Consider the following 20,194-nt stretch of genomic DNA (forward strand, 5'->3'; position numbering starts at 1 on the left):
CTGGGAAGTTCAATACATTGATGAAATTATAACTCTAGACAGCATTGTTGAGCACGGTGCTGGGCACGTAGTCAATATATGCTAATTCTTGTCAATTTGGTTTCTAGAGATGGGGGTAATAATAACGGCTGCCTCACAGGGAGAATTGTGAGAGTCAAATAAGATAGTCATTATAAAGTACTTAGCATAGTGCCTCACACAGAATAGGAACTTCCTAAAAACTTCCATACATCTTTCCATTCAGGGGCTTATGTGGCCTTGAGCATATTAATCTCGGGTTCTCAGTTTACTCATTGGTAAAATGGAGAGGTTTGAACTAGGTGATGTATCTTAATATCTAATACTTAAATTAAATATTGTCTAAATGTGTAAATCCCTAAAACTGTGATCTTATAATTGTATAGGGTGGGAAGGAGAGGTTGAAGATAATCTCAGGTCATGGATAACCATGTTTGACTTTTCTCTTGATTGTGATGCAGGGTGTGCCATGTGTAAGCGGATGATGCCATCTTTCCAGCAGGCGGCCACTGAACTAAAAGGCACCCATGTAAGTGAGATGCTATTTGCTGGGTACAAGGGTACAAGTCTGAAGGTCAGGGGAGGGAATGATGTATAAGCAAAGGAAGGGGGAAAGAGATATTTTAGGAAATAGAAACATTGACTCAGACCTAAAGCTTCTGGGTCTGTTGAATGGAAGAGAAGGCCCTTTTGTACACTTAGTGTAATGCAGGGTTAAATGAGTTGTGTGGTGTGAGAGATCTCTCAGTTCTGCTAAGAAAAGACATTCTGGGGAGTCAGCAGCAGGCTGGTGCATAGCCTGGAGACTGGGAGAGTCCACCAATTTAAAAAAGGGTAATAAATGAGCAGATAGTGAGGAAAATGCAGATAGTGTGTAAGCAGATCAGGAATTGTCTGTGGAGTAGACCATTCCAGCAGTAGGAAACCAGAAAGATGATAGTGACACAATGGGGGAAGGAGAATCAGTCCCAAGGGCACTAAAATATTTAGAGCAAGTGGCCAGAGAATCAGTGCGGATAGAATGGACAAGCCAATGCCAATCTAAGGTTAGGATCATGAAGTCCTCTGCCTAAAGATGATGGCTGAAGTTGGAGTAAATGAGACAGCCAGGGTCAAGAAGATAGAAAGAAAAGGGGGAGAGAGCTAAGGTCAGGACTTGGAGATGCCTTTACTTTAAGAAATTAAGTCCTAAAGTCAGTAAAGGAGAAGGAAAGAAAGAAAGAGATAGGAGTAAAAACAAGGAAACGCGGTATCTCTGTCAGTTTACTACATAGAAATCAGTCAGGATGAGGACTGAGAAAAATCCACTGGACTTCTTGAAAATTAGGTAATTGGCGACTTTTGGTAGAGTGATGGGAGATCAAAATAGATTGCAGAGGATTAGGGAGAAAATGGATATATGGAACTGAAGGCATTGAGTGTGGACCACTTCTCCCTAAAGTTTTATAATGAAAAGATAGGACTAAAAAAGATCGAACTTATTGAATAGGGAGAATAGAGCATGTTTTATAAATAGATGGGAAGGAACCGAGGTAAAGGCAGATTTTGGAAGATAAAAGAGAGAAGCTGATGAATGGAGTAGGGTCCTAGAGGAAATGGAAGAAAAATGCAATTGAAAGCAAAAATAGCATTAGCCTTACTCAGCATTAGAGATCTCTCTTGTTTTGTCACCAAAGGGAACGTTACTGATGATGGTGAGAAGTTTTTCTGAGTGGAGGACAGAAATTGAGAGAGCTCCTGTTGGATGGCTATGGTTTAGCTATTTTTTTTAAGAGTGTGTTCGAGGGCTATGGTTAAGAGATTGAGGAGTAGAGAGAAGGTTTAAAATGTGGTCATAATCTACTTAAGGGAAATAAAGTTGGATAAGAAGCATGAGCCCTAATCATGGGGTCTGTTTAGAGAACAGAGAATAACCCATTTTGGCCTGGAGTGTGGGGTAGCCATAGGGGTGTAGTGGGGGATAAAGTTACGCCATGTTGTGGAGGGCCTTAGGAAGTTTAATATTCCTCAAGCTTGAATTGGAGGGTCCAAGACAGCGTGGTCAGTTAAGTGGTGGTTGTACTAGTTCAGGAAGGTAGCGGAAAGGACTAGAACTAGAATGATGATAGTACAAATGGAAAGGAAGGGATGACTCCAAGAAACATCTTGATAAATGGGTAGGACTCCAGGACTAGCAGTAGGGGTGAAAGAAAAGGGGGGAATAAAGCATTACTGAGGTTGCAAACCTGGGTGGCTGGGAAAATAACAGTGTCATTGAGAAAAATGAGCATCAGGCAGAAGGACTGACTTGTTGGGGGTGGGGAGAAGGACCATTTGGGATGGTTGAGTTTGAGTAAAAGGTGAAATATGTGACTAACATACAGGACTGTAGTTTGGATGAAAACTCAGGACTGGAAATGTTCATTTGGGAGCTCTTCACGTGGTGATGATAACTAGAGCTATGAGAAAGAATGAGCTCTCTTGGGCAAAACGGTAAAGGAAGAAAAATAGGGCCGAAAACTAAACTTTGAGGAAGGCCTACGTTTGGGAGGAATTAAAAAGAAACATCAAGAAACAGCCAGATTTGGGAGGTTATTCTAAGAATTTCTCCCTCTGGTTGATTAAAGTTTTTCTTCTATCTTTCCTATGCATATTTGAGCCTATTTCCTCTTGTTTTGCCTCAGTGTTAATTAAGAACAACTAATCACTATCCCTTTCATGAAAACTCTTTAAATACTTAATACCTTAGGTTTTAATGTTGGAAGGGACTTTAGCAGTCATCTAGTTCAGTCTTTCATTTTATAGATGAGGAAACACTCCCTGGGAAGTAGGATGACTTGCCCAGAGTCTTACAGATGGTCACTTAATTTTTAAAATGTTGTAAAACTTTTGTTATAAATGGACTGATAAACTCTTAAGTTTTAAGGAATTTGTAATTTCCCTTTTTTGGTTTTGATTCTTGCGTATGAAAACCAGGCATACTGGAGAACAAAGGAGGTAGAATCATCAGCCTAATTGACAAAACAAAAAAGTATGTCTAGGGGGTGGCTAGGTGATGCAGTGAATAGAGCACCAGCCCCAGAGTCAGGAGGACCTGAGTTCAAATGCGACCTCAGACACTTAACACAAAAACTAGCCGTGTGACCTTGGGCAAGTCAACCCCAATTGCCCTCCAAAAAAAAGCAAAAGTATGTCAGGGCTTACTGTCCTTCATAGTGTCAGGTATAGTAAACACTTATTTTGAGAAAAATCCATAAGAAATGAGAATCCACTCCCACCTCCTCTCCGTCCCCTCCAAAAAAAAAACCCGAACAAACTAACAACACATTGTATCCAATATTTTGCTAGGTGGGGGCATCCTATAAACCTAGTAGTAGTTTCTTTCTCTTCTGATGTTTTAAACATCATCTTCAGGTACTCACGAAAACTGCAGCCTTGATTTAGTTGAGACAAGCTTCTCCTACTCTGTTAGGTTATTTCTTAATTTGCTTTGAGTTTTTCAAACAGTAGATTAGCTTCTTTCTCAGGCTACAATAATAGATGGAGAAATCAAAGCAAGAATAGTCAGAAACTGTCTCGTGCGGCTGTCATGTTGAAAGAGGAATATACTTGTCAGAATCCCAGGCTGCATTACAAGATGGTGCATCTGAAGGTGCTCTCTGTTCTGTGTTTTGCAGTCCAGTCAGACAGTAGCAGAGCCTTCTTCTCTCAAATTTCTGCCTTTGAATAATGGGATCCAAGAGATTGGTAGCAATGGATTGGGTGAAGACAGAGCTCCTCCTGCCTTAGTCAGGTCACTCCCATTATTTCTCCACTTGTACATGGAAATACACTGAAACTCTAGAAAACATCCAGGATGTTTTGGGAGCTGTTTGGGAAAGATGTCTCACAGAAACGTGATTTAGGTTTAGTGGCTGTTGAAATTGCCTCGATGACAATCTTCAGTCAGAACTGGCTCTTTAGTTGAACCAAGAAAATGTCCCTGTTGAGTTTGTGCTGCTTACATTGATGGTGCTTTTAAAGAGCCGCGCCTGTTATTTTCTCTCAGAGAGCTTTGTTTTTTAGTAACCGACAGAGGACATTTCTTATTAACTCAGTTTACCACAGATTTTGTACCTCCCTTTGATTCTTTTCACTCTCTTCTTGCTTTTGGAAGGCAGCAGCTATATTAGGAGTTTTTACATGACTTGTATCTTCTTGGTAACCATCCCACATGTCACCCCTTCATTTTCCTCTCCATTCAAGTGAGCTTCTTTGCTCCCATCTGCACTTGGGCTTGAGCACTCTCTTCCCTTAGCAGGAAGTACAGGTAGGTGATTCATTTACCTCTCGCTTCAGCAAATTGTCTAACATCTGCCCCAGCTTTGGCAAGTGACTCTCCTTTCCTTTCTTTGCACCCCTCCCTTTCCCCCTGAAGCTGCAGACCCAGTCACTGCCTAGAACTCATTCCTAACTTTTTTTTTAAGCAATCAGGGTTAAGCAACTTGCTCAAGGTTACACGGCCAGTTATTTCTGGGTGTGGTGCTGAGTGTCTGAGCCTGGGATTCGATCTCCAGGTCGTCCCAACGCTGGAGCCGGTGCTCTTACTCGCTGAGCCACCTGGCCACCCCTAAGCAATTGGGGTTAAGTAACTTGCTCAAGGTTACACGGCCAGGTGTTTCTGGGTGGGTGCTAAGTGTCTGAGCCCGGGATTCGATCTCCAGGTAATTCCAACACTGGAGCCGGTGCTCTTACTCGCTGTGCTACCTGGCCGCCCCTCATTCCTAACTTTTGACACCATTCTCTCCTTAATGCAATCTTCTGGAGTCTCTAGTGGCCTTGAAGAAAGGGTCAGCTCCCAGCTCTGTTCCTTTACATTCTCCAGTCTTTCTGATAGTATAGCTCATGTCTTCCTTGTCCCTGAGCCCTGGCCCTACCTCCTATAGTGAAAGACCAATACCTTAATGTTGTAAAGAAGTAGGTGTGTAAACAGAAATTTAAGTGTTTTTCTGAAATACAGGTCAGTCTTCCTGTAACTCTTTGTGTATCTAGAGACTGACTAGTAATACATTTCCCTCAGGTCTTTTGTCTTTCAGTCAAAAGTGAACATTTCAGTCAGTCAGTGAACATTGTTAAGAGTCTGTTATGTGCTGGGCACTGTGCTTTTACCACAGGACCTCAATAAGAACATAAGGAAGATGGGAGAGCTGTTGAAGGCAGCCTTATTCACAAGAGGAGGAAGCAGCACCAGTGCCTAAGTTAAAAGAAGCACAAGTGATCAGGGGTGCTCTCAGGAGGAGAGATAAGAATGGGGTTATAATTGGAAAATATCAAGCCGAGTATCATTTGCCTCTTAAGGAATTCTGTGAGACTTTGAAAACTTAAAACTTTTATAGCTTCCTTGTTTATATTTGCACTACGGGTCCCAAAGACCATGTGCTTGTTTCAGGGACAGGAGGACAGCAGATAAACTATGAGACTGGGTGGACCAGGAAAGCAAGAAACCCTAGTTAGAAGGCACAAGCCCTGGGAGTGGAAAGGGAAGCACCAGGCCAAAAAGAGAAGAAAAGGAAAGAAGTGACATGGGCAGTGACTTGGGACAACGGAAAGCTGGAACTAGAACTAGGCAAAGTAGGTAGCAGCCTAGGACATTGTGGTGCTTACAGGCTGTCATGAAGGACTCTATTTTTTGCCTGTTTTTTTTGTTTGTTTTTATTTTTATATTTAACATTTTTTAAAATTTTAAGACCTGAATCCTCTCCCTCTCTTGAGTTCCCTCCCAGTGAGAAGGCAAAGATAGGATGTCAATTATACTTGTGAAGTCATACAAAACATAGTTCTATACCAGCAGTATTACCAAAAAAGCACAAAAACAAAACAAGAAAAATAAAGTATGCTTTATTTTTTTAATAAATACTTTATTTATAAATACTTTTTAAAAAAAAGTATGCTTCAATCTTCACTCAGAGTTGATCAGTTCTCTCTTTAGAGGTGGGTAGTGTTTTTCATCAAGAGTCCTTCAGAATTGTTTTGGATCATTGTGTTGACTGGATCTTTACGGTATTGCTGCTACTGTGTACGATGTTCTCCTGATTCTGCTCACTTCCCTTTGCATCAGTTCATTTAAGTCTTCCCAGGTTTTTCTGAAACTGTCCTGCTCATCATTTCTTACAAAAGCATTCTAGCACTATCATATACCACAGCTTGTTCAGCTGTTCCCCAATTGATGAGCACCCTCCATGAGAGACACTTTTAAAAATATCCTCATTTATTTCCATGTGCCTCTAAAATCTGTCCCTCCCTCTGCATCCCCCACTCCCACTGCAGAACAAAATAAAAAATGAAAACCTTTATCATTAACATACACAGCCAAACAAAACACATTCCAGCACTGACCATGCCTAAATAAACATATGTTTGTGTCTGCATTTTTGAGTGCATCGAGTGACATCTTTCATCGTTAGTTGCCTGGATAGTCATCCTGCATTGACAGGTGTTCAAAACCTTTCAAGGTTGTTTTTCTCTATAATGTTATTGTCATTGTTCTCCTTTTGCTCCACATCAGTTCATACATACAGTTCTTTACAATTTCCTTAACAGTTCTTTCCATTTAGTCACTTGTTATGATACAATATATAATGGATCCCATTATATCCATAGACCATAATTTGGTCAGTCATTCCCCAATAGGAGGACAATAAAGGATACTTTTAAATGTGACTTTTTACAGATATACATATTTTTATTGACAGAAAATTCTGCTTTCTGAAGCATGTAGGTATTAAGCCTGTGGATATTAATATAACAGGGAGAGCAATTTTCAGCACTTTCCTGTTGTGTGTAAATGCTAGCTACCGGTGTTATAAAAGTATCTCTAGGAATTTGCAGTGGTAGGAGGTGCTGACTGCCCATAGCTTCCTGCCCAGGACCTCACCTTCCTGCTCTTTCTCTCCTGTGGCCCAAGCCCTAGTTCCATCTGGTCCATAGTAACTACCACCAGTAGTTCAGCACTGGAGGAGTGCCCATTCCCATTGCTTTACAAATGGAATAGACAGTGTAGGGAGTAAAAAGGACTGGGAGAGGGGGATTTTCCTTCTGTAGCATCAGGAGGTTGGGCAGAGATGTATTCCATGAGTTCCCAAGTCAGAGTTCTGAACTAATTTTTCTGTAGAATACTTCATTTTATGGTATAAATAGGCCTTTGTGAGCTATACTAAAAACTTAGCCACCGTGTATTACTTTGCAAAAGAAATGCATTCCTTTTGAGGACTTCTTGTATACAGAGGGCTCCTGAATGATATAGCCCTTTATTAGGACTTTAATGTATTAGAGTCTCCTTTGTGGCTAGTGTTCCATTCTTGTTACCCAGATTCCTTTTCTAAATTCAAGCCCCTTTGTTTCCCATTCCTTATTATCCAAGTTCCTTACCTCTAACCTTCCTTCCCCCCATTTAAAAAAAACAGCCTCTGTGAATGGATTCCTCACCCTTGAGAGCTCATTTTTTAGTTGCTGATCCCTGCTGCTGTTCTGCTCAGATTTTTTTACCTCTTCCCTGTATAATTGACCTAATTTTTAAGCCATTACCTGCCTACCTGTTTTCTTAATCTACTTTTTTGGATTTGACCTTAGGTATTAGTCCATAGCCACCCTTTAAAATGTTTTCTAATCCTAAACCCTTAGCTGTTTTGTGACAAGGTCTGGTTCTAGCCTGTTCTCATGCCTAATGACTGTCTGGCCTTCCCTGTCTTGCTTGGACCCCTAATTCTGATACCTTTCTGGGCAGTGAGTCCTTATGGACACTTTGGCTCTTCTGTAAATCTTTTGGAGCATATCTATTAAGATATTGTTAATAAGCCAGTTGGAATCACAGAGTGGCCCTAACATCTGGATATTTATCTGTTATCCCCTCCTCCCTTGCATTTTCATGTGCCCTGCATTACCTATTAGCAAAATCGCTAGTTTTGCAGTATTCAGTTGCTCCTTCTCTTCTGTTGGGTTCCCCATGTGTTAAAACTGTGTGTGTGCCTCCTATTCCAGTGCTTCCATGAAGTACTGATTGAGGCGCTATCAGAGTTGATTTCCTCTTCTTGGACTGCCCTTCCAGCAAACTTGCCTTTTCATTTCTAAGGGCTTAAGATGCATTTCTTTTGCTTAGATCTATTACCCAGGTACATTCCAATTCTAAAGGAATGTGTTCAATATATTTCTGCTGCATAAAGAATATGAAGATCTCAAAAATTTTAAACCTCTTGCCAGTCTAGAAGCAATAGCTTTTAAAAAAAAAAAGCTTGATCAAATTTTTTTCATAATCTTCAAATTTCATCTAGTCTGCAAATGAAAATTTTCCATCTGGTGAATTGGTTGCAGAATTTGATTAGTTAAGGAGGTTGATTAGATAACCCTTTTTCTACTGCTGGTGTTGCAGAAACAGCAGTCAAAGGAGAAGGACCTGTGGACCAAGAGCTAGAAAGAATAGCTTGTACTTTCTTAATTGTGGGTCCTCATAGCCATCAGATATTTTCCAGTGCCTCCAGCACATTTCTTATATTTCTTAGGCATCTTAGTAGCATTTGAAAATGGATGTTTATTTGACAACATTTGCAAATCCTGGTGGGTTTTTTGGCTAGATATCTTGCAAAATGGAAATATTTCCACATCTTAAAACTGCGTCTCACCATTTTGTCAAGAGGATGGAGAAATGCAAAATTAGTGACTGGCTTGCATATCAACACTAAGCTACAGGATGGAAAAAGCATTCCAAATTTAGTCATTATATCCCCTCAGAATTAACAATAAACAGCCTCACTGCTGTGTTTGGGTAAGTGATTTTGCCACAAAGCATTCAGTTATGATGTGCATAATTTATGAAACCGTGATTTGCACAGTTTAAGAATTACCAGTTTAGATAAATGTAAACTCTTCATTTTAAATAAAGTGTACTCTTCCTACCTCCTATATAGATGTTTTCCAAGGTTTTGTCCTTATCCCTACTTTTCTCCTATATGGGCTGTTTCTCCATGTTCTCCACTCCCACAGTTCTAGCTTTGGCTTCTATTATGGATCTTCTCCCAAATATTGAACTCCAGGCCCACATTTCCAGTCCCTGCTAGAAATTTTCAATTGGGTGTTCCACCAGCACCTCAGAATGTATCTAAGATTGTTCATCCCATTTGCCATTGACTGCCCTGGGCTGGGCAGATCCCTTGTCTGGCCACCCCCAAATGACTCCTTTTTCCTCACCCCTGTTTTGGCAGGAGCATCCTTGCTTTCCCAGGCACACTGGCTTGCACTGTTAGGACCATGTTTTCTTTCTTCCTCTCTCTGCATTGCTATACCCCGTTAGTCACCCACTCTTTAGTCTTCCTTTGCAATGTCTCTCAAATCTGTACTTCTCTTTCTAGTTTACTTTCAGTAGCCTTGCTTAGTACCTTAGTTCTGAAGTATGTAACAGCCTTCTCCCTGGTCTCCCTGATTCTGGCTTGTTCCCTCCAATCCATATTGCTTGTTACTTCCAGATTCTTTAGCCATGACATTGATTATTCTGTTTCCTGGCTCAAAAATGTTCACTGGCTCTCCATTCCATGCAGAATAACGCCTGTACTTTTTATGCCTGTCATTCGAGGCTTTTTTGCAACTTTGTACCCCATTACTTTCCTGCACATCCGTTGTTTGGCATGCAGACTGGACCACACCTTGCCTCAGGTTATTCCTCTTGCGATTCCTCAGTCAATGCCCTCCCCACCATTTTCTACCAAAGTCTCATATGTCAGTGCTGTCATCTTGTCCATAAAGTTTGCCTTCCTTTATGCAGCCAATATTTGTTTCTTTCCTTTAAACATCAAGAGTTCTTTGCACCGTGATCTTGATGGTACCATATCATATATATGTATCCATTTGTCTTGTCTCCTTTACCACTACATTGTCAGTTCCTTCAGGCTCAGAACCAAATCTCGATTGCCTTTACAGCTGACCCAGTAGCAGCACACAGTACTCACTCAGCAAACATTTGTCAGATGGAGCCTCATTCAGAGCAGTTCGGAGAAATGCTTACTTCAGGTCAGGGAAATGAGTGGAAGGATTTAAATAGAGCCTTGAAGAATGAGTAAGATTTGGCAGAGAGGAGAGAAGAACATTGCAGGCAAGAGAAGCAATGTGAAAAAAGAGGCAAGAGGGCACAAGGCATGTTTGGTGAATATATAATTAAGAGTGAGAAGGCACCCCAGTGTCAAGAACTAGTCTGAGAACCCTTAACTTTTTAGTGTGTGATAGACGGCCCTTTGGCAGTCTGCTGAGGCCTACCTGGCCCTTGTCAGAATGTTTGTAATTGCATAAAATAAAATTACAAAAAATCAATTATATTGAAATATAATTATCAAAATAGTTTTACAAAATAAATTCATGTAACCCCCAAACAAAGAACCCCTGATCCAAGCCACTCCTTTCATTTTACAGATGAAGTGAAGAGACCATGAAAAATTGTGAGTCACACATGTAAGAAGTAAAGCAAGGCCTTGAACCTAGGTCCTCCCAGCTCCATATCCATCATTGTGCCTACTGTATCTCATAGCTATCTCATGGGATAGAATCATAAGGATTGGAAGTCATCTTCCAATGGTCTAAACACTTATTCAGTGCTATAATACTAAACGTTAAAGGGGTTCTTAATCTGGAGTCTCCAACCTTAAAAAAAAAAACAACTTAATAGGCTATATTTTAGTATAATTGGTTCCCTTCGTATTTTAGACATTTAAAAACATATTCTGAGAAGGGGTCTGTAGGCTGATTCATTGCTACCAAAGGGATCCATGACGAAAAAAAAAAAGATTAAGAACCTTTCCTCTACAGTATCCCTGACACAGGGTAAAAACAGTTTGGATGGAGAAGAGAGGTCATTTAGAATGGAATAGCTAGAGCCAACTTAGGTAAACTGAGTCTCATGAATTAGTCCTTTAAAGAAATGAAATTAGGTGAAATGTTACACAGGATACAGTTCAATAGAAACAGAGAGTTGAAGAGGCGAGGTTTAGAGGGGAGAGAAGAAAAGGCAACTGGGATAGAAAGAGTAATTAGATGAGTTTGGAAACCACATTGCAGGACTTGTCAGGAGGGATGATTTAAAAGTGATGGCAGACTCCAGTTATCCAGATGTCTGCTGGAATGTGCCAAAGTTCTGTCTTACTCTCACTCTCTCCACAAAAGGCAGAGCATCTACTTCAATAATCATTTCATTTTTCGAAATTGAGAGGAACAGACAAAGGAGGGTGGATTCTATTTTGGATCTGCTTCTCCTCAAAGGGAGGAGCTATTGCCAGGGGCTTTTAGCCATGCCCATCTAGCTTATACTAGAAGAGAGAAAGGCCACAGTTATCCTTACACACACCCTCAATTTGAGGAGAGATTTTGGAGAACCATTTTGTGGACAGAGGCTAGTCCAGACCGTATGGGGACTCTCAAGAAGGAAAAGTCTGAAGGTACAAAGGGAAACGGTTTCAGTGAGTTAAAAACACAGGTTGATGTCTAAAGAAACCAGTGTGAATACATTATGATCTCACCAACCAATTTAGTTTTTTTTGTTTGTTTGTTTTTTAAAGATCTGTGCCGGAGAAGGAAATAAGGGCAGGAAACACTGTGAATAAAAAGAGTGGCCTAGTACTGCCAGAAGAGTGTCAGGAGGGCTGACGCTCAGCGTGAGCGAAGGCTGGTGAGGAGAGAGGACAATTAAAAAGGAGGCCTTGTTTTAGCTGTATTGGGAGAAAGGATTGAGAAGAAATAGGGCTGCTTTTCAGGGGGGCGTTGGATGGTGATGACTAATAACAGAGAGCAGGGACAACTGCTTGATGCCTGTTTTCTCCTGTTTTCTCTGCCAAGAAAAATGACCACATTTTCCTTGTAGTGATTTGATGCCCATGATAAGTAAGGTGATAGTAAAAGAACATTAGGAGGCAGCTAGACGGTTCAGTGGTTAGAGCCCAAGGCCTGGAGTCAGGAAGACTCTGAGTTCAGATCTGGCCTCAGACACTCACTAGCTGTGTGATCTGGGGTATGTCATTTACCCTCTGCCTTAACCCACTGAAGAAGGAAATGACAAATCATTCTAATAGCTTTGCCAAAAAACAAACAAACAAAAAACCATGAATGGTGTGGTCCATGGGGGTGATAGAGTCAGACATGACTGAGCTGAACTGCCACAACAGAAAGAACACTTTAACTTCCTGTGATGAATTCACATCACAAGACCCAGATGAGCGATCCTTGGACACTGAAGGAGCTGATGGTTGTGATTGTGGAGCCATAGTCAATTGTTATTTGGAAGACTATAAAGAATAGTTGGAGAAGAGCAAGTGTTGCCCAGTCTTCAAAAGAGGAAGAAGACGGAATCTCTTCCAGTGAGCTTGATTTCAGTTCGTTAGAAAATTTTAGAAAGTGTTTTTTAAAAGCTGGTTAGCAAACATCTAGAAAAAGAAAAAAAATTATCACAAATAGATTCATTAAGAACTGAAGACGGGGCGGCTAAGGTGGCGCAGTGAGTAAATCGCCGGCCCTGGAGTCGGGAGGACCTGAGTTCGGTTCTGGCCTGAGACACTTAACACCCACACAAAAATACTAGCCATGTTACCTTGAGCAAGTTACTTAACCCCAATTGCTCTCCAAAAGGCAAAAGGCAAAAAAAAAAAGAACTGATAACATCAGACTAACTTTTTGGGGTTACTAAACTAGTAGATCATGATAGTGTTATAAAGGGTAGCTAGGCGGCACAATGGATAGATCTCCAGCCCTGGAATCAGGAAGACCTGAGCTCAAGACCTAGCCTCAGACACTTAGTAGTTGTGTGACCCTGGGCAAGTCCCTTAACCCTGTTTGCCTCAGTTTCCTCACCTGTAAAATGAGTTGGAGAAGGACATGGCAATCTACTCCAGTATCTTTGCCAAGAAAACCCCAAATTGGGTCACAAAGCGTCAGACATGACTAAAACAACTGAATTACAACAAGTTTACCTGTTTTAGCACTGCTATACTTGTGGAAAAGATAAAAAGATGAAGGCTAGATGGTAGTCCATTAAGAAGGGTTTGGAGCTGGTTGAATGGTCAGACTCAAAGACTAGTAATTAATGGTTAGATATCAATTTGGAAGGAGATTGTGTTAAAAACATAAATAATATGTTTATCAAATTTCCTGATGATACAAAGCTAGAAGAGATAGATAGCTAACATGACAGAACATGAAGTCAGGATCTGAAAAAGACCTTGACAAGCTAGAATATTGGGCTTGGATATATAAGATGAAATTTAGTAAGGATAAATGTAAAGTCTTTCATCAGCACAAGATACAGGAGGCATAGTTAGAGGTTCTGGAGGTGTGAGTAGACTTCAAGCTCAGTATAAGTCAGCAAGTATGCCATAGCAGCTAAAAAAGCTCCTGCAGTCTTGGACTGCATTAAAAGAAGAGTGCTTTGTGCTACTCTGGTTTGGCCAAGCTATTGTGTTCACTTCTGATGACTTTCGTTTAGAGTTTAAAGAAGACGTTGGTAAGTTGGAGAACATCCTTTGGAAGGTAGTCAGAATAATTAAGGCCCTCAAGTCTGCCCTAGATGAGGATCATTTCAAAGAACTGGAAATACTTAGCCTGGAGAAGGGAAGTGTCAGAAGTGAGGGAGTGGGACATGATAACCATCTCAAGCACTTGAAAGTCTGTCATGTGAAAGGGGGTTAAATTTACTCAGGCTCCATTTAGCAGAACTAAGAACAATTGAATGCAGTTTTGAAGGAGGCAAATTTCAGCTTGATGTAAGGAAATTCTTCCTTAATAATTTGAACAGTGCAAAAATGAATAGGACTGCCTCAGGAAATAGTGTGTTCTCTCTTGTTGAACATCTTCAAAACAAAATTTAAGTGACCCCCCCATCAGGTATGCTCTAGTGAGGATTCTTTTTCAAGTGTGAGTTGGACTGGATGGCTACAGAGGTCCTTTCCCAACCTAAAATTCTGTGAATAGTGGAGAGAACAGGAGGAAAGAGAGAAGAGAGATGGCCACCACCTAGACAAAGCAACAGTGGATTTTGGTTATAATGTATTCACCGTGTTATTTTGTAAAAGGATGTTAGTTGAGGCATCATTATATAGACTTTGCCTGTACCAAGAGATAAGGCTGGAAAACAGATTAGAGTCAACAGGATAAAGAGGATTGAATTCCCCTATTCAGGCTTTTGTAGTTTAGCATTTCTCTCGTAGGTTTTAGGGTTGATTCGTTTTTTTATTTTTAGTAAGTGATGATAATTAAAAAACAGTGTTTTGGGAAGATTAATCTGACATTGTTGTATAGGATGGATTAAAGAAGGGAGAAACTAGAGACAAGGAGACCAGGTAGACAAAAAAAAAAAAACCAGACAACTGTCACTGAAACAAGCTTCTGAACCAATTATTAGGAAGAACAGAATGACTTTGAGGGCTACAGAATTTCTTGATAAGTTTTATTGAAGATTTGCCTAAACTCTTAATATATAGTGGTCTGTAGTAAGCCAAGGTAGATAGCAAAAAAGAAATAGAGTTGAGAGTATTTTTTTCCTAAAGAGGGAGAAGTCAGTTATGAAGATTTAGTTTCCCAATGGGATTCTGTGTCAATTTAACGGCTGTTGAAGTTTCTGAGTTATATCATAGTGCAATGGAAATTCATATAGAGCTATTCAAATTTTCTTTCTCTGCATCAGAACTTTGCTTCCTGGGTCCCCTCTGCATGTTTCTACAACATTTCTACCCTTATTTCCATGAAGTTCCTCACCCATTTCACCCTTACAGCCTCTCTCTTCTGTGGCACACATTTCTATTCCATAGCTTCACCATGTATCTATCTCCCTTTATTGAAAATTAACATCAAGATTCTTTCTGGGAGCTGGACCACGGACAAGAAGTCCCCTATTGCACAAGAAGAGGAATAGGAAGCCTGAATGTTGAGGAAATTCTAGATTGTCCTTGTTTCTGGCACTGGTAGCGCCTTTAGTGTAATATTCTAACACTTCAGTGGAACAGTGATCTCGCCTATAAGGGTAGTCCTTTGACATTCCAGTTCTCAACCCATCAGTGCTTCCCATTCTGTTTAACTTTTGCCCATTGTCCTCTGTGTTTTACACATGAATTCCTTAGTATTTAAGCTGGGAAATCTCCTTTACATCTAGAAGTTGTAGATATCTGGATTTATTGGACCTACATCTTGGGTTGCCACAGGTTATAAATGTGAAACAGGAAGTTACCGGATAAAGTACAAAAGGAATAAGTGGGTATCAAGAGTTAGGCTAGGGAGCAAAAAACAGTTGTGTCGTTGTGGGGTACTCAAAAGCAATGAAGCCAGAAACCATGGGTGAGAGATAGATAGACCATCAAGGAACAAATGAACTAAGTATCTAAGAGGTGGGCGGGCACCGGTATTTAAAATTTAGGCTCAAATCTAGTCGTGAGAATAGGGCAGAACAGGAACAAATGGAGAGATCGTAATATGTCAAAAGTCAAATGGAATTTGATAATTGAGAAAACTTTCTGCGGCAGACATCTTTGCTGCTCCCAAGGGAGCTAATCCATGGATGGATTCAGTTTATTCATGAATAGGGGAAAGTAAACATGTTGTGGATCAGGAGAGGAGTGCAGGGGCATGAGCACAGGCAATTCCTGATGTTTCTTTTTTTCAGGATCCCTTGAAGTCAGCTCTTAGTTACCCATAGCCAATGTCTAATTCTAAACTAGTTCCCTTATTTCTCGCATAATGCTCCTGGGATGCTCAGCACACCCACATCTCTCTGAGGAGCCTTTGGAAATTCTTTCTCCCACTTTGAGGAGTTCATAGTCCCAATTAGAGGCTCTGGGACAAGATATGGGATGTAATGGGGCAGAGGGCAGATGAGTCCATTCCTTCCTTGTTCTCCCAGGTGCTGGCTGGGATGAATGTCTACTCCTCTGAATTTGAACACATCAAGGAAGAGTATGATGTCCGTGGCTACCCCACCATCTGCTATTTTGAGTAAGTCCCCAGCTCCTTAGTCTCAAGTGCCATTCCTCTTCCCCAGTGGCACTTATTCCCCTTCTTCCCCTCTTCAACACCTCTACCCCAATTCTTGAGCTGAGCCCCTTTTGTCTCTCCACATTCCACAGGAAAGGGAAGTTTCTGTTCCAGTATGAAAACTATAGGTCCACAGCCAAGGACATTGTGGAATGGATGAAGAAGTAAGTCTTTGCACTTCAAGGAATATACACTTGTAGTTCTCAGAGGGAGGGCATCTCTCTTGCCCTGCCCTGTAATGTTCTTTTGCTTAGGAAGAACAGTAAGGGTGGGGGTGGGAAGTGGGTAGTGGGGATGATGGGGAAGATCTGCCTTTAGAAATTCTCCCCAGATTGGGGTCCTGGTCAATTCTGGGTTCTTAAGATTCATTTAGTTGTAACAGATGGCCTAAGGTTTTATTTGGGTAAAGAATCCAGCAGGGTTCCAACTGTCCCCATTGGTCTGTGACATACTTGAGTAGAGGGTCAGTATATTTGGATTGGGAGGTCTAGAAAATGGTAGGGTAGTGGCCCAGGTAATCTTGCCAATTCTCTTGAATCAGTTGTCTTCTGAAGTCTTCACATATATCCCTAACACCCAGAGAAAGAGATCTTTCTCTTTTGTTGCCAGACTTGAAAGATCTTACTGTAGGGTCCTTACCCTTTATTCATCCCTTCACTAAGTACCTGCTTTTTGTAAACCACTGTGCTAAGTTTAGTAGAGATGCAAAGACTGACCTACAGAGTCCTTGCCATCTAGTTGGAGAATACACATCCATACCAATATCATAGCATATCCCCATCCCTTGAATGTTCCTCCGCTTATCCATCCTTTAAAGCCCAATTCATCTCTCCCCATACAGTTCATTCCTCCATACAATTTTCTTTGAGCTCCCTGGGTAGAATTGATTTCTTCTCTTCTAAATTTTTATGGCACTTAAGTCTGTGCCATGCATGTGGCACATGTCGAATATTTCACCTTTTGGCAGTTACTTTGGTGTGAATGAAAGATAGATTGGGAAGGGAAAGGGAAGCCCATTTCAGACTGGAGAGAATAGCTCAAGAAGAGTTAAAATGAGACTATCATTATTAGAGGCAGTAGGGAGGTCATCCTTGCTCAAAATCAGAGTATGGTGGGACTATTTAGAAAATAGGACGGGTTGACTGGGACTAAGCTATGAAGATCCTTGGATGCCATACTAAGAAATTTGGACTTTCTTAATTGTGAAATTAGGAGCCATTTGAGGTTGTTGAGAGGTAGAATTCTTTGATTTAATAAATAAGTTAGGAAGCTTAATCTGTAGAAGAATGCAGGGTAGATTAGTCAGGGAACCTGTTAAAATAATCAGAGAGAGAAAGAAGAGAATTTGTAAGCCCTAAGAATATATCCCAGACAATGGGAAAGAATAAATGAATACCAAAGACTTGATAGGAATCAGTAAATGCTTTGATGTAGGAAAGGAAGTAAGAGAATGCTCTGTTTCAGATACAGAAAACTATTGGTAGTTATATCGTAGTCAGCATGGTATCATGGGAAAAGACACTTTAGTTTTGACTCTACTACTAGTCTGACCTGTGACTTTAGTCAGGGTGCATTGGATTAGATGATTTCTGCTCCACTCAGCTGCTAAAAGTGCACATTTGACCATTTCACTTTGCTACTCAGCAAACACTAGTGGTTCCCTCTTGCCTTTAGAGTCAGATGTAAAAATCCTCTATTTAAAGGACTTTTAAAGCCTCTCACAAATGGGCCCCTTTCTGCCTTTCCAGTCTTTTTATATTTTATTCCTCTTAAACTCTAAGATTCCTTGCTGTTCTTGAACATGGCATTTCCTTTCCCAGTTCTGTGATTGTGCATTAGGTGACCCTTGTGCCTAGAATATTCTCCCTCTCACCTCAGCCTCTTCCCTTCCCTGATTTCCTTCAAGACTCACCTTAGATCCTCCCTCATTCAGGAAGCCTTTTCTAGTCTACTTCCTTCATCCCCTCCACCAATGCCTTCTGCCAAGACTATCTTCCATTTACCCTGTATATATCTTGTATGTGCATAGTTGTTTATCTGTTGCCTACTTCCATTTGTTAACTCCTTGATGGCAGGTGTTGTGTTTTTGCCTTTCTTTCTACCCCCAGCACTTAGTAGAGTGACTTGGCACAAAGTGTGGTAATGATGATGATGATGATGATGATGATGATGATGATGATGATGATGATGACAGCTAACATTTATATAGTAGCTCTTATATGCCAAGCACTGTGATAAACACTTTGTTTTTTGGAGGGGGGAAGGCAGGGCAGTTGGGGTTAAGTGAATTGCCCAAGGTCACACAGCTAGTAAGTGGTAAGTGTCTGAAGCCGTATTTGAACTCAGGTCTTCCTGACTCCAGGGCTGATGCTGTATTCATTGCATCACCTAGCTACCCCAATACTTTTTCCTAAACAAATCTTTCATTTGATTCTCACAACAACCCTGGGAGGTAGGTACTATCATTATCCCCATTATGAGGAAACTGAGGCAAACAGGTTAAATGACTTCCCCAAGGTCATATAGCTATACATAAGTGTTTGGAGCTGGATTTGAACTCAGGTCTTGAATCCAGGACTTATGTTCAATCCTCTATCCCATCTCACTGCCTCTGAATAAATACCAGTTGACTGGACTTGACTCTAAGCTCTCTAACATTTTATAATTCTTTAATAGTGCCATTTTTAAAAACAAGGTCATCAAACCAAATTGGCAAGGATGATAAGTTTAGGATGAGTTTATGGAGAATACAGTCACATCTAAGAAGAAATGTCAAGGAAACAGTTCAAAATGTTGAACTGGAGCATGAGAGAGGGAAGTCAGGCTGGACATATAAATGAGAAAGCTGTCACCATTGCAGTACTTGCCAAAGCTTTGAGAGAATATACATTCTATGAGAAACAGTGAGTATTTCTTTACTGAAAACCAGAGCTGAGGATTGACCTTGGGGGCTATTCCTAGCAACTGGGTGGATGAAAAACAAGCTATCAGAGAGGCAAGAAGAGAATTAGAATATTGTAATATTACGGAAACCAAGGGAAGAAAAGTTAAAGGTTAAGGGAGCAGGTAGCATCAAGATCACTTTCAGCTCTAAATCTTTGGTCCAGTGATCCTGAAGTCAAGGAGAATCTCAAAGGTGCAAGGCATCGCCAATTAACTAATAATTGATGAACTCTGAGAATGTGTTTCACTGGAGTGATAGGGATGGAAGCCAGATCGTGGGGAGTTGTAGAGGGAACGGGTGGCATAATAGCCACTCATTCAAGTAGTTTGGCAGCAAAATCAAAGAAAGAACTAGGCCAATAACTGGAGCAGGGAACAAGACCAAGTAAAAGGGGAGACCTGTGCTTGTTTGAACACAGGAGAAGTAACTGGTGGGAAGAGATTGAAAATTCTGGAAAAATACGAACAATATTAGAAGATCTCTCAGGATTTAGGAAAGAATGTGATCCAGGGCACTGATAAATAAATTCCCCCTAAAGAGGGTCATTACAACCCCTTCCTTTGAGACTAGAGGAGAGGATGGGCATAGAAACAAAGGCGTGTTGAAGTATAAACAGTAAAGTGAGGGAGCTCATGCAAGTTTTTGTCAGTGTTCACAGAAATACAGACGTTCAACACATTGCTTTCAAAACTGCATTCTTCTGAATTTCCTTCTGTTCTCTGGATACTTTTAAAAAGCTATGTTAAATTTTAAAGAGAAATATTTCAGTGACCCTCCTTTTTTTTTCTTTTCTTTCCTCTTATATCACTATCTCTTTCCCCAAACCTACACGAAATAGAAAATTAAAAAAATAAACTTGTTACAAATACACATAGTTAAACAAAACACATCCACACCATGACCATGTCTAGAACGGTGTCTCTTTCTGCACCTTGAGCTCATCATGTGCCTGTCTGGATTTTGGTAACATGCATCATCATAGGTCCTCTGGAGAGGTAGTTAGCTGGGCACTGCTCTAATTAGTCTTACAGCACAACAATATCCGTTTGTAGTTATACACTGCAGTCTGTTTAGCCATTCTCCAGTGTTTGGACAGTCCCCTTAATTTATAATCTTTTCTTTTTTCTTCTAATCCCTCCCTCAGGATCAGGACATTGGTTTGTGTGTAACCTCCAGTGTTATCCTTCTTAAAACTGCCGTTCCCCAGTTGCTGCCCGCTTTCCTGTTGAG

At 40.7% G+C, this 20,194-nt stretch overlaps 1 protein-coding gene across 1 annotated transcript in view; it reads left to right on the forward strand.

The window, feature by feature from the left end:
• The window catches only part of PDIA5 (protein disulfide isomerase family A member 5), a 185,858-nt gene that overhangs the window by 105,647 nt on the left and 60,017 nt on the right, over positions 1–20,194 (forward strand). Inside the window, exons 8-10 of the mRNA XM_069064939.1 lie at positions 480–547; positions 15,890–15,981; positions 16,113–16,184. Of these exons, the coding sequence (XP_068921040.1) occupies positions 480–547; positions 15,890–15,981; positions 16,113–16,184 (232 nt within the window). The remainder of the gene's footprint in view (positions 1–479; positions 548–15,889; positions 15,982–16,112; positions 16,185–20,194) is intronic.

Source organism: Petaurus breviceps, unplaced genomic scaffold (assembly GCF_028583685.1).
Source record: "Petaurus breviceps papuanus isolate PSGF00001 unplaced genomic scaffold, PetGlider_PUasm1.0 90654, whole genome shotgun sequence".
In the NCBI taxonomy this organism is placed as follows: domain Eukaryota; kingdom Metazoa; phylum Chordata; class Mammalia; order Diprotodontia; family Petauridae; genus Petaurus; species Petaurus breviceps.